At 34.9% G+C, this 13990-nt stretch overlaps 1 protein-coding gene across 1 annotated transcript in view; it reads right to left on the bottom strand.

Moving 5' to 3' along the window:
- Positions 1-956: 956 nt before the first annotated feature.
- Positions 957-13990, bottom strand: part of STAM (signal transducing adaptor molecule (SH3 domain and ITAM motif) 1) — a 19337-nt gene continuing 6303 nt past the window's right edge. Inside the window, exons 2-13 of the mRNA XM_009887119.1 lie at positions 13182-13257; positions 12999-13094; positions 12287-12433; positions 11928-12018; positions 9859-10051; positions 9453-9547; positions 8097-8185; positions 6384-6471; positions 5863-5917; positions 5376-5529; positions 2602-2777; positions 957-1479 (exon numbers count right to left, since the gene is read on the bottom strand). Of these exons, the coding sequence (XP_009885421.1) occupies positions 1230-1479; positions 2602-2777; positions 5376-5529; positions 5863-5917; positions 6384-6471; positions 8097-8185; positions 9453-9547; positions 9859-10051; positions 11928-12018; positions 12287-12433; positions 12999-13094; positions 13182-13257 (1510 nt within the window). The 3' untranslated portion in view covers positions 957-1229. The remainder of the gene's footprint in view (positions 1480-2601; positions 2778-5375; positions 5530-5862; positions 5918-6383; positions 6472-8096; positions 8186-9452; positions 9548-9858; positions 10052-11927; positions 12019-12286; positions 12434-12998; positions 13095-13181; positions 13258-13990) is intronic.

Raw genomic sequence — 13990 nt, 5'->3', positions numbered from 1 at the left:
GGGTTTAAAAAAGGCTTATGTATGTTGCTGCTGAAAAGTAACCTGAAAGTGAATGAAAATAAGATGCCTCTTAAACTAGTCATACTATGGAAGGGCTAACAAACTCAAATGGTACAACTGGAAATTGAAACAGATGTTTAAGGCAGAAGTGTTTGTGTAAGAACAGTAAACAGAACAAATTGCTAAGCAAGGCCACAAGAGATAAAATAAAGCCCTGAAGGTTTGTTCAGCAAAGTGATTTAAATGTCCATAATTCTCCATGTTCTAATTAAGAAGCCTTGAATAAAGTAGTGTTATTCCTGTTGTGTGTTCCAGTTTAAAACTCCGTAATTTCTTCTCCCACTCAGTTACTGTCTTTGGTGTAATCTCTACCGACACACATAGAATACAGTTCTGGTTCTCACTGTAAAAAACAACTTGGAAAAAATAAATTACATGCCATCATGATAAAATGCAAGATTCTGATCTGTTGCATGGTCCCATGGTATGTTTAGCAGCCTCTGAATAGTAGTTCTAAGTTATTAATCATATCTGAAGCAGAATCATAATTTGCTGTTATCCCCCCAAATCACTTAACTAGTTAACTAGTTTACTTTGGTAGATAAGCCATCTAATAGTCATGATACACTTGGGTTCAATTCAAGAAGCAATGAAACCTAGACTCAGATAAGTTTGTAAATTCATATATAGACCTTAGCTTGTAAGCGTAACCATGATATGCAGAATTACTGCTTTTCCTGCATTGGAAAAAGACATCACATCTGTCATAAAACTAGACAAAACTATGAAACATGGTTGTCAGTTCATGATTAAAATAAAATAGTAAAGTAAATTATTTTTAAACATTGTGTTAAATATATTCACATGATCACCAAAGCTATACGAAATGACCACTATTGCAATCACACACTATATGTACATAACATATATGCCACAACAGTTTGCAAGTGTTGAGTTTTCACAGACTAGCCAATTTTACCAGACATAAATAATCTTGTACCAATTTTTAGGCATTTTAAAAGGAATTAAATGTCCTAAATATATCTGTTCCTCTGCAAAATTAAAAAAAAAATCCTAAAAAGTCAGTGCAAATTGAACTTGTTCACCAAGATAGATTCTTATTAAGCTGAGGATAAACAAAGTTTAAGAGATTAAAGGAAGAAACTCATAGAATTGCCAACTGCCTTTAGCAGAGGTTAAAGAAGATTAGGAATCAGAAGTCCTGGATCCTATAGCAGAGCCTTCTGCGAGTAGCTATGCTGTGGTTGTTGAGGTGGTGGAGGCTGTGGCTGTTGTGGAGGTGCTTGCTGACTGCCTGCTGTCTGTGGCAGAGGTGTAGACGCTAAGTTATAGTTTGGCACCTGGGACATATTAGTTCCAGCATTCTGATAAGCAGCAACATCAACAGTAGCAGGTGGTGGACTATACACTGAAGCCTGGTTAGAGTAAGTATTTCCAGCAACAGAGCCAACCATTGCGCTGAAAAGAAAAAAAAAAAAAAAAGTTGAATTAACAAACAAGTAACCAACTATTGCTTCTTCAGCTGTTCTGTATATACACACAAAAATCTCCTAACTCTGGACACCTTGCATATTTAAAAATATAGCTGATGAATAGTCCAATTAAAAGTCAGACTCCTCAGATTTAAACACACCTAACACACCTCCCATGGATTTAAAACTAAACTGTGACTCTATACTTTGTTTTATTTTAATGTGCAACATGGAAACCAATCTATCTTCCACTCTGCTCATGAAAAAAAACCAAAACCCAGCCAACTGTTTTAAATAGCAAAAACAAGTCAGGTGAAGTATGCAGAAACTCATTATATCAATATATGCCTTACCGCTCCAAATAAGTAACTCTGGGGAACAGAGACAAATACTTTAATAACTCAAGATGGATATCTCTCATTTTGTAAAATAAAATTACTTTATACAGAGAGAAAAAAAAAAACAACACCCTAATCATTTCCTAAGGTTAATTCAAAACATTTTGACAATATAGGTAGCTTAGCCAAAGCTAAGCATGTTTGGGCATCTACCCAAAATAGAAAGTCACTTGTAGCTCCTTTATATGGGGAAACTGTACAAGCTTTAGTAAGTGTTCATAGTCGATTCGCTTCTTTTCCAAAATTAACAGAATTCTTCCACAGTAAGATATTTTTTAAAAAATACAATACAATATACACTATCCCAGAAGTTATACAAAGCCAGCCACAGCAGGAGATAACTTCATCATTATATGTATATTATCTAAAAAATTAAAAATAAAAAAATTATCAGTCATGTCTATGTAATTTTCTTTAATTTTTCTTTTATACAAAATAAATATATATTAAAAAATATATATTTCTTATATGTAAAATTAAAAACTAGAGAAAAATATAAAAACAACCGAAAAATTTGAAGTTTGTCAGGAATTTCTACCAAATACGTGACACTAATAACAAGCACACTGGAAATAATAGTATTAAAGTATCTTTCAGTTGTGTTTAAAATTATACTTCTGTAAGAAAAAAAAAAATCTCCTTTAAATATTATCTGTAGTCCTTTATGTTTAAACTGATTTAAACCTGAAGAGGAAAATACTTAAAATTACGTTGTGTAAGACGTCTGTGCAGGCTGACCAGGCAGTACTGAGCTGGCAGATGGAGTAACTGTGCCTTGGCTGAGAGAAGAGAGTTGCTCAGGAGGAAGGTTGTAGCCTTGAATATGGCCCATCTGTGCGCTCCCTGCCACCAAATAAGCATTACTTTGAGGTTGCCCCGGATAAACCTAGAAAGTTAAATAAAGGCACATTAAAAATAAAATACAAGAAAACTTGGTATTTAATATCTGACTTTCGAACTTAAGACAGTCTCTCAAACCTTTATTACAGATGTGTTACCAGAAAGAAACTAATTGTCTTCTATTAAGCATTGCAGCACAGAAAAAATTACCAGATTTTCAAAGGACACTATTTACATTTCTAACCTCAGGCTCCAGTACCAAAAAGGTCAAATAGTTTACTGGAAAACTTGTATTCCAAATTTTATTTTGATGACTATCACTTATGCTAATGAAGAGCTTCTACTTTTGAATGAAAACGCTGAAGGATGTAAATCACGTAGCAAATAGCAGTCCAAAGCAGAATACTTTTTGATGCCCAGATAACTTTCACTAAGTACAATCATTAAAATGGAAAGCCAATAGTGTATTATTTTGATGTCATTCATTAACCTATCGTTTCAGATAATTGCTGAGACTGCGATTGTAAAATTGTTTGAGTGGGGGCAGAAGGGAAAAAGAGGTCTCAAGTAAATTTCAACTGAAAATAAGGTAACGTTTTACAACTAGCTAGAGGAAAAGCTAACTAGTATATGTCTCAACTGTATTCTAAATCAAGACTAAATTTCTAAACTCCATGCTTTTTTTTCAATCATGGATTATTTGGCTTTACACAAATTACGAGAAGAAATTATCAAGTCTCATGCACAATTAAGTTCGTATAAGTTTACAATATACAGCCCTCATCTTAAGATTCATGAATCTCAGATGATTTATTCATAGAAGGTTTATCAATATCACAAAACAATTTTAGAAGGCTGCAAAGGCATGAGATCTCCTAACTTTTCAGAAACCTCTTAACTTTTCAGAACTTTGGCTCCTCTTCACCCCAAAATCCAGTTTTTCCCTTTAAAAATCCCCAGACACATGCCCATTTATAAAACATTAAAATTATTTGATAGGGTCATGGCATGACTGCTTATCACGTATGAACAGAAGACAACGTTCCTCTTCATGACACTGCAAAAACATACATCCTCTTCTTAAAAGACACTGAAAGAAAGTACATATATGTAGGAAGCTAGAAGAACTAAATCAACTAAATCTGCTTCAATGTTTATATAATTATAGAATCACAGAACGGTTAGAGTTGGAAGGGACCTTAAAGATCATCTAGTTCCAACCCCCCTGCCATGGGCAGGGACACCTCCCACTACACCAGGTTGCTCAAAGCCCCATCCAGCCTGGCCTTCAACCCCTCCAGGGATGGGGCATCCGCGACTTCTCTGGGCAACCTGTTCCAGTGCCTCCCTATCCTCAGAGTGAAAAATTTCTTCCTAATATCTAATCTAAATCTACCCTCTTCCAGTTTAAAGCCGTTACCCCTCTTCCTATCACTACTCTCCCTGATAAAAAGAGTCCCTCTCCACCTTTTCTGTAGGCCCCCTTTAGGTACTAGAAGGCCACTATAAGGTGCTCCCGGAGCCTTCTCTTCCCCAGGCTGAAGACCCCCAACTCTCTCAGCCTGTCTTCATAGGAGAGGTGCTCCCCCCCTCTGATCATCTTTGTGGCCCTCCTCTGTGTAGGTATTAATACTGGGTAGGTATTAATAAATTGGCTTGAATTATTTTTTACTCACTCAAAAAGCAAGTAAATTATTGGAAAAACAGCTGGAAAGGTTACATATTCCTATAAGCAGGAAAAGAATACAGAAAGTGTGCATTACACTATGGGATTAAAAAATTAAATGTTTAAAAGACCTTTTAAAAATACCTTAGTATATGAATAATCTAAAAGTAGGTTACTCAGAGATAACAGTCAATTACATAGAAATGCTAACATGAAAGAAATACAATTTTTAACTTCAGTAGTTTAAATCCTAAATGCCTTCTACTGATATTTCAGAAAAAGGAAATTAGATTGATTTTAGGGTGGGGAGGGCATAATCTTAAACAGGAATTTTTCTCCTTTGGTTCTTTAGTTTCTTTGACCAGCTATGCAAATGTCTGGCAGCTTTAATTTTACATGCAACTCAAAGCACGGGATGGGCTTTTTCCTTGATTAAAAAGAATTGAACCAAAAAGAACTAAAAGTGTTAGAACCTGCAAAAGGAAAATATATCCAAAGCTTGCAGGTGAAAACAAACAGGTTTGGGGTTGGGGTTTTTTTTGTTTGTTTGGGTTTTTTGTGGGTTTTTTTTTTTTTGGTTTTTACATACTGTGTTGAAAGAAAACACTGTTCTTTCATTTGATATTATCTCTGAGGGAGCAAGATGTTTTTAACCTAGCATTAAGGTAACAAAGATTATAAAAAGAGGTTTCCAACTCAGGGGGCAAGGGTGGGGGCAACAGCAGGGCAGAAATAGGAGATAAATATATACTGATATATACTGAAATATATACTGAAAGTGTTGTGGAGCATGTTGACTGCAAGTAATAATTTATTTTAGTAATGTAGAGAAGTATACTGTAAAGTAATACTTGAGCAAGTTTTTTACAAAAGTTAGCTCATGGGCAAAACTGTTTATCACTAATAATTTACAAGAAATCAGCCACAGCTCAGTATGTACTTGATAACAGCAATAGCTATTAAAGGTTACATACATACCTGAGAGCCAGAAACACCAGATGACTGCATATAATACTGTTGGTTTTGTAGTTTTGCATACATGGAATACATTGGGTCTTCATTCATCAATTTGTTATACAAAGAAAGAGCCTCCATCGCTTTAACATTGAGCTCTGAAAGTTCTGAATGTTTCCTAGAAAACATATTTTACAGCTTATTCTATCATTTAGATAACTTCAGTAAGAACAGACAATACAGGGAAACTTTCATGAGGTGTGATAAGCAACATACTCTTACGGCCTGTGAAGTGATGCCTGACAAGTACCGTAACGTCAAATGGTACAATACTATAAAATATTACGTGATTAGTAAAAAAACCCTTCAGACCTCCTCCCATACGAGGAGCTACTAATAAATACACTTATTTTCTTTGCCAATATTCACAGAAGCGATTAAGATATCGCTAAGTAACAACAGTGGTCTTTCTAAGAATTAATCTTGAGTCAAAATACATGTACTTTTTTACCTGTCTATATCTTCCAACTTTTCATCTATGAGAGGTCCCATCTGGTGACACATTGCTAGAACAGAAGGACATTAAAATCTATCAGAGTACTGAAGATTTCAATACTACAAGTCAGAAAGTAATTTTTTAAAAAATAGAAATGCATAGATGCTAGTCCAATTTTTTTTTAATTGCTACTACAATCTGCATGCCAAAACAATTATAGTAACAGAAGCAGTTTCATGAACAATTTAACAGTGAAATCCAGCAGAAGTTTTCAGTATTGGTACAATTTAAAAAGCATATTTTAAAAAGAAAATTAAAATGCAGTGAAACAAAACACCTTTAACATCCAGGGAGTGTAAAACTAAAAATATTTTGCATAAAAAAGTTCAGGTAAATCTGAAAGGCGATCTCTGCTTCAAGGAAGAAAATTTGCCACTGCAACCTGAAGTAGTTTCAGTTTAGTTTAAATTTGGTTTGATATACGTAATTACTAGAGAGGAAAACAAAAACAAAAAAAACCCATGACATTTTCTTACCTTCAAGATGAAGCAATTCTGGGAGGTCTGGCTGGTCATCAGATGGATCTGCACTTTGTAACATCTGCAAGAGTTGATCCATTTTATCCTAGAACACAAATTGTGTAATTAGGGCATATGTGGTTGGGGGAAAAAATTAACACCTTCAGGATAGCAAATTAAAGCAGTTATTTACAACAGTCATTTGGATCTCTTGGGACTAAGAAATCATCTAGACTAACTTCAAGAAAATACAAATCATACATGCTACTTTACAGGAATGAAGAATGAACAAGGATAAAGGAAATGATAAAAATAATTAGTAGTAACAAGTAGAATGTGCAGAATACCCCTTTATTTCTAAAAGTCCTTCTAAACTGTATTTTATGAACAGTTTCTGTTTTTCCATTCTAGTTATTACATATGCAATACTACCACCTAGTGGTATTAGTGCAAATGTTTTGACAGAATACATTGAGAGAGTACTTTAAAAAGAAATGGGTACTTAAAACTAAATATACTGAAAAACTATCCTGCACTTTGTAAGTGTATGAGGCCTATCAGCACATGAGCAATGTCATTACTAATTTAAGGTGATGTTTGGAGGGGTTACATGGCTGACTTCAGACTAAGACATCCTTGATTGACCAGTTTAAGTGCAACCCATTTTTAAAAATACAAAAGGGTGGAAATTAATAGGTACTTTGAAAAGTATCTCTTGGAGCAAACTATATTGCTTAACCAAAAATTATATGTAAATGATCAAAAATCACTTTTTAGCTGAGTGCTATCAAATAAATAGCCTTTAACAGGCCAGAGTTTTGTAAGCTGTAACTAAGTGGAAACTAAAACCATGCTTTTCCTCCTTAACCCTGCGAAAATCAGGAAGAAGCCAAATGAACTACTTCCTTAAAAATTATACTATGGTCATTTTAAAAACAAAACAGTAAAACATAAACTAACTATAACAGAAGACAAAAGTTGGAAGGCACTTCAAGGCAGGCCTGAGAGAAGCTATTTCAGCAGATTACAAACTAACCTATATCTCTTGGGAGGAAGAGTACTTGAGGCAGGAGTTAAATAGGACTTTAGGAAGGCAGTAACTGAGTTTTCATTTCGAAAAACAATGACAGAATCCTAGTTGAGGAAGAAATGGAGGAAGAGAACAGTTCTAAGTCCCCCCGGGAGAGAAAGAAAAGAAAAGAAAAGGGAAAAAAAAAAAAAAAAGTCAGGGAAAAGCACTGTGGGCTGAGAGTTCCTGGGAACCTTGCAGAATCACTGTGGTGAGACGGTGTGAATGTCACCAAATATTATTTGCAGAGCAACAAAAAGCTCACAGTTCTCAGAGAAGGAAAAATATCTTTCAGACTGGGGGAAGACAGTGGTGGTTATACTGAAAGTAAATCTAAGCCAGCATTCAAGATGGATATCTCTGAGGTATCATGAAGTACTTAAAACTTGAAAGCAAATGCTCACTCCAACCAAGCTTCTGGTTCCAGTATCCAAATTCAGTTTCAGGAATTCCTAAGAACTTCAAGACATGTGAACAACTTAGAATACTGCAGGTATTTGTTTTGGTTTTTTTTTTTTAATTAAATCAACTTCCCCTTCCCATTCTCTTTTGACCACGTTCTCCTGCTTTTTCACATTGTTTTTGAGGTACAGGATGAAAAGTTTAAACATCACATATTTATATGTACCGCAGTTGAAAATCAGTACTTGTGTCGCACTTACTTCATCAATATAAACTGGTTCAGGCTCAGGCTCTATTGTCTCTACTTGAACTTCATCACTGAACTGCACTGTTTTCTTCTCAGCTTTCACTGCAAGATAAACAGATGTCATTTTATAAAACAAAAATAAACAAAACAATGACATAAATGTTTTACAGCTAGCATGTTGCCTGAATTTTTTGCATTTGAAACATCTACTGTGAAAATGAAAAAAAATAGTATTTTGTTGACTTTTGGAGGCCAAAAACATCTCCACAGACTTAAACAATTTCCATAAACAAATCTGTAAATTGCATTAAAAAAACATCAGTTCACAGATGGGCAATAGAAACATGTTCTAGCAAGTAAATGTCTTTATCGGAGTCTCCCTGCGTGTAACATACTTACTAATAAATCATCAGGAAAACAGACTGAGAGAGTGACTGGAAGAAATAGGGCTAATGAGTCAGGTTTACGAGAAAATTGGTAAAATCATTTATGACAAACTGGAGCCTTCTTTTCTCCAGAGCAAAGTATGTAATCAAAAGTTCTCAAATTTTGCTATTTCTTCTCCATCAAATAACACCTGCAAAAGCATCTCACTCCTCTGTCGTGGAGGCCACAACAAAAAAAGCTGCCAAATACTACTCTTATCATACCACTCTTATCAGTTAGACATAGAGCATAAAAACAGATGACTCCTATAGCATGCAATTCTGCTGACCAGCTCATTTGTTTGGCACACTCATATTGAGATCACGCGAGATTCATCTTGCAAACTCAGAAATCAGTTCTAGCATCTTAAAACCTCATCAAATATTTAGTATTTTTAATAAATATTTAGAGTTGGTTAGACTGATATAAATAGATACAAGAAGATAACCAGTAGGCAGAAAAAAAATGCCTTCCATTGTGCACGCATACGTACTTACAGTATGTAGATTTCCTGAATAGTCTGAACAGTGGTAATCTGTCTCTGACTCCCATTTGGCCTAGGGCCTTCAGTTTTTCCTTGATCAGAAATGTACCATTGCAACCAGGCAAAAATGCAATTTGGAAAAAAACTGCTGTTGCCTACATTTATCTAGGTGTCAGTGGAGTTGGTAAATGAGTCTCAAGGAAGCTACTGACAAAGTGAGCAGTAGACAGCATCTTATTTTTCAGCACATGCCAGCTTGGGCAACCTTGGTCTGACATGTAAAGATACGACTGTTTGTGAGAGCACAGCAAGGGCTCCTCAGTTTTACTTTGACTATCACGTTAATTTGCAACTGAACTCTGTCATGAGGGAAAGGAAATAGGGAAAGTACATCACTACAGAAATATCCCTTGGGCCACGGCAAGACTTAACATATATACATAATATACTGTTACTTACTCATTTCTGGCTCAGCAGAAAGATCAGCTGTTACAAAATTAGATGGAAACAATCCTATACCCTGATGAGTTTCACCTTTCCACCAATTTGGATCACTAAAGAGAAAAAAATAATTTAAAAACCCATACTCAAACGGAATTTTCCTAAGAACTGCACTGTACAAGGCATTTATACTACTTGTACATAAATAGAATTTGTATATCTACAGAAATCTTTATACAAGAATCTTTATGCAATTACATTTGTATGTAAAAAAAACTAGGAAATAACTAAATTAAGTATTTAATATGTGAATATATTTTATTGCAATTGTATTCCAATGTATGCTTCTACATAGAAGACACAATTATTCTCAATTGATTTTTACAGTCTAATATACTTCTAGTAGGCATTCTACATACATTACCTGTCATCAAGGATAGTTATAAGTTCTCCAGCTTTAAAAGTTAATTCGTTGTCTTCAGCAGCCTCAAAATCATAGATCGCACGAACTTTTCGGCCCTCATGTTTGTGATTTGTTAAAAGGCTTGAGGTGCTCGGATACAAACCGGAAAGTGTTGTTTGCTGTTGCCTTTGCTCTTTTAGTGATAGTTCAATAGCTACAAAAGAAGAGTTAGTCACATGAAAATTCTCTATGAAAATGAGTTGAATGATATGAAAATTTAACTCTGTGAAAACTTTTAGTATAATTCCATTCCTGTTGCATCATAATACATGTCTGCCTTTCATTTAGAAATAATGGTAAAAACCAAAAAGATGTTTTATGACTACAGAGCACAATCCTGCCTATAGATTTACTGAGGCTTTCGGCACGGGTGGATGAATAAATAGCACTTAAGTGCAAACAGGGTAACTCAGTGAAGAGATCCATTTTTTATTATTACATTATCGTTATTATCTTGAGCTGATGTAAAGTATTTCTATTCTTACTAGTTTATACATGATGTTCGACTTTTTCAGATCACTTGAAACATTGAAAAGATACAGCTATCCAGGTACACATTGTTTCTCTGTTAGATTAAGAGTCTTTCGCCTGAATTCACAAAATCAGAGAATCACACAGATTGGTTGCGGTTGGAAGACACCTCTGAAGGTCATCTTGTCCAATCTCCTGCTCAAGCAGGGCCACCTAGAGCTGGCTGCCCAGGACTACGTGCAGACAGCTTTTGAATATCTCCAAGGATGGAAACTCCACAACCTCTCTGAGTAACCTGTGCCAGTGCTCAGTCACCCTCACAGTAAATCAGTGCCTCCTTAATTCATAATTAAGAAAAAGATTTTTGCTTAGACAAGCAGAATTCTGTCTATTCCTGTTCTCTCCCTATCATTCCCAGAATAATTTTACACTTCTTGGTCATTTTCAATTAAACTTGACTGAGCAGGAAGGTTTCACTCATATTAAACTCTTCCTTTCACGAGGCTGTGAAAAAAATTATCATCTTTAGAAAAAGACAGAGCAGGGCACAAAAAACAAAAAACAAAAGAACAAACATTAGAAAACCCATGCAGAATCTGAACCTTGGAGACACAAATACCTTGAAATTCTTTGAGTTGATCCTTTGGCGGATCAACTGTTGAAGAAACAATTAGTAACGTATTAAGATGGGCTAATGACAATTTAAATAAATCAATGTTACATTAGATAATAGCTAAAAAAAAAAAAATTCTATCAAATACGAGAAACTGCAAGCATCCACCAACTACTACTGCAAGAACTTCACTCATAGAGTGTTCCAACTTTAAGCCCAAAGCCATGCCACATACAACGGCTAACATTTGATGTCTTTTCATTGCTGAAGTTTGACCTCAAAAACCAGTATCTAGACCACAAAGATCAAACCACTCTAAGAATAACTCTTCACATGCTTCTGGTATAGGATCATTAAATGACCTTTAAATATACCTTAGTACAACAGTAAATCAAAAGAAACCATCCTAGTTTTGTTTATTGGGACTGCAGTGAGACATTTAACAGCCACTTATGCTTACAGCAATCAAAGCCTTAAAGTATACTACAGAAACATTATTCAAAAAGTTTAAAGTAGTATACTCAAAATACTTGGCATGCAACTTATACTATAATCCTTATTTTCTCCTTCCATCAAATGTTTAAATTGCAAATGAATGTGCTTCACTTTCTCCAGGAAGAGGGAAAATCCAAGTGTAGAACTTGTATCAAACAGTTCCATAGTAGAGCATATCCTTAACATGAGATTTTGCAGATTTTTTGCTGTGTTGTTTCAGTTTGGCAAGGGGAAAAAAAAAGTGAAAAATCAGTAATTTTTCATATTTTTTACCCATATAATAGTTTTAATCTCTAACTCTCCAGGAAGGCTACAAAAAGAAAGGAACAGAAATCATAACTACAATCCATAAATATACTATTCACATAGAGGAAGGAAGCAAAACATTTTTTGCCTGCTTTATTTGATATTTGCCAATATATTCATCAGGTCAGCAAGTAAATGGACTCACCTTTAGCTAAATCCTCCTCTTCCTTTTTGTTGGCTACTGTACCAGGATCTTTGGCAACTAAAGCTGGACTTGCTTTTGCCTGTTCAGCAGCCTAGCCAAAAGTGAAAGATGTAAAAATTAATTCAGCAAAAACTGACAATGCATTAAGTTCACAATTTTGATTTGTATTCATCTGCAACATAAAAATCTAAAGTAAATCAGAGCATTTCACCCTTCAAAGGAATGTTTTAAGACAAGAGAGACTTCATTTTGTTTGCCAAACACATTATAGAATTCAAGACTACAAACTGTAAAATACAGAAGTGAGGGTAAAAGGAATTTGTGATACCCTTTTAGAACAACCACAAAATTTAATATACCTGTGAACCAATAGCTGGGAAAGTAACTCCTTGCTCCTTAAGATTTTTTATCATAGCAGATATTAAACTAAGCTGTGGGTCATTCTTGAATTCATCAGTCCATTCCACCATAAGGGCTTTCAGCTTTTCACAAACTTTTGGGTGACCCTGCAAGAACAGTATAAACTAGTTAAACAATGTAGGAATCTGTTCTTAATTTCTTAATTTCAAATCATTTCATGTTGCTGTCAATATAAACTATATAGACATTTTATTCTGAAGTCACTATGGGATACTGAATGTATCACTAAGGGATATCTTTATTAGAAAGGGAGAATACTATACCAGCATTGTGTTTGTACTATTACAATATGTACTAGGCCCAAAATAAGTAAAATAAGGTTATATAAAAGCCTTGTATTTTCTCCATTTCACCACATCTGTATTTAGTGTTTCACTGCTGTTATTTAACGTAAAAATGAATTTGTATAGTTATAAATTAACACACCACACCCCACCTCCACCAGACAGACTACAGAAGTAACTGCAGTGTGAAGCGGTATTCAGGAAGTTCTTTCTCACAGCCACAGTCTTCCCAGTAATCTTGTATCCCTTCCCCCACCACCAGATTTCCAGTCTTCCAAAGGTAGATTCCGTTGCACTTTCAGATTACCCCAGTTCAGTGTCTGATTGCACTTTTATATGAATTGCATAAATCAACTAAATACATTACCTTATTCAACACATTGCTTACTTCACTGGCGAAATCTCTTGAACAGACTTCTAAATGAAAGATTTTACCACAGTTTGACACACATGCTCCTAGAAGCTAAAGAAAGAAAGATCAGAACTCAGGGAAGACTTTTTGCAATATAACTTCTCAGGAAGGAAACGCACTATATTAAAAAGAACCTACTGTTAATGCTTGCATAGCAACATGAGGATCTTTATGGTTCACTCTCTTCATAATAGAACGGAGACAGTCCTTAGGCCTAAAAAACACCAGATGTTTAAAAGAATGTAATGGAATAAACATTTCCTCTTGCACGCAGGACAGCATGACAACGCTAACAGACAGCAAGATCTCCCAAACCTCGTCAGTAAATTATTTAGGAGCTTGTAAGTGCAACATTAAAAAAAAAAAAATTAACACCATTAACTGTTGCAGCCATTTCTATCTGTAGGATTGCTAGCTTGCTTAGTCATCAAAACCTCTCAGTAAAATATGTTACCTTTCGTAGTTAGAATTACTGTAAATACTCCAGAAATGCATAAAATCCCTTTCAATTAGAGAACTGTAACTCTCTGTAGTCCGTGCACCTATCCTCTGTATTTCACATACATACGTAAGAACATTTGCTTCCGTATTGGTTAGCAACACCCTTTTGCTACCTTTTTTTAAATTACCACCACTACGTTCCTCAGAGTCACTTTTAATCTACAGAATAACATTTATAAAGAAGATAGGCAATGAACACACAAGTGCTAAAAAATTTGTTAGACATTCTACAATTAAATGCAGAATTCAACTCTTACCTATGTTGTGGTAGATAGAAATAATATGAAAAGGAAATTTAAGGAAGAATTTGAATGGGAGTTTCAGACACAGTATACCATTTTAAAATCTGTGTGAATTTCTGTTACTTTGTTCTGTCTTTAAAGGTGGTGAAAGGCTGAGCGAGGCTGGGGTAGGAATTATCATGGGTGTACAAGCATTACCTGTTG

Source organism: Charadrius vociferus, unplaced genomic scaffold, assembly GCF_000708025.1.
Source record: "Charadrius vociferus isolate BGI_N301 unplaced genomic scaffold, ASM70802v2 scaffold126, whole genome shotgun sequence".
Classification (NCBI taxonomy): Eukaryota; Metazoa; Chordata; class Aves; order Charadriiformes; family Charadriidae; genus Charadrius; species Charadrius vociferus.
This window is presented reverse-complemented; position numbering and strand designations above follow the sequence as displayed.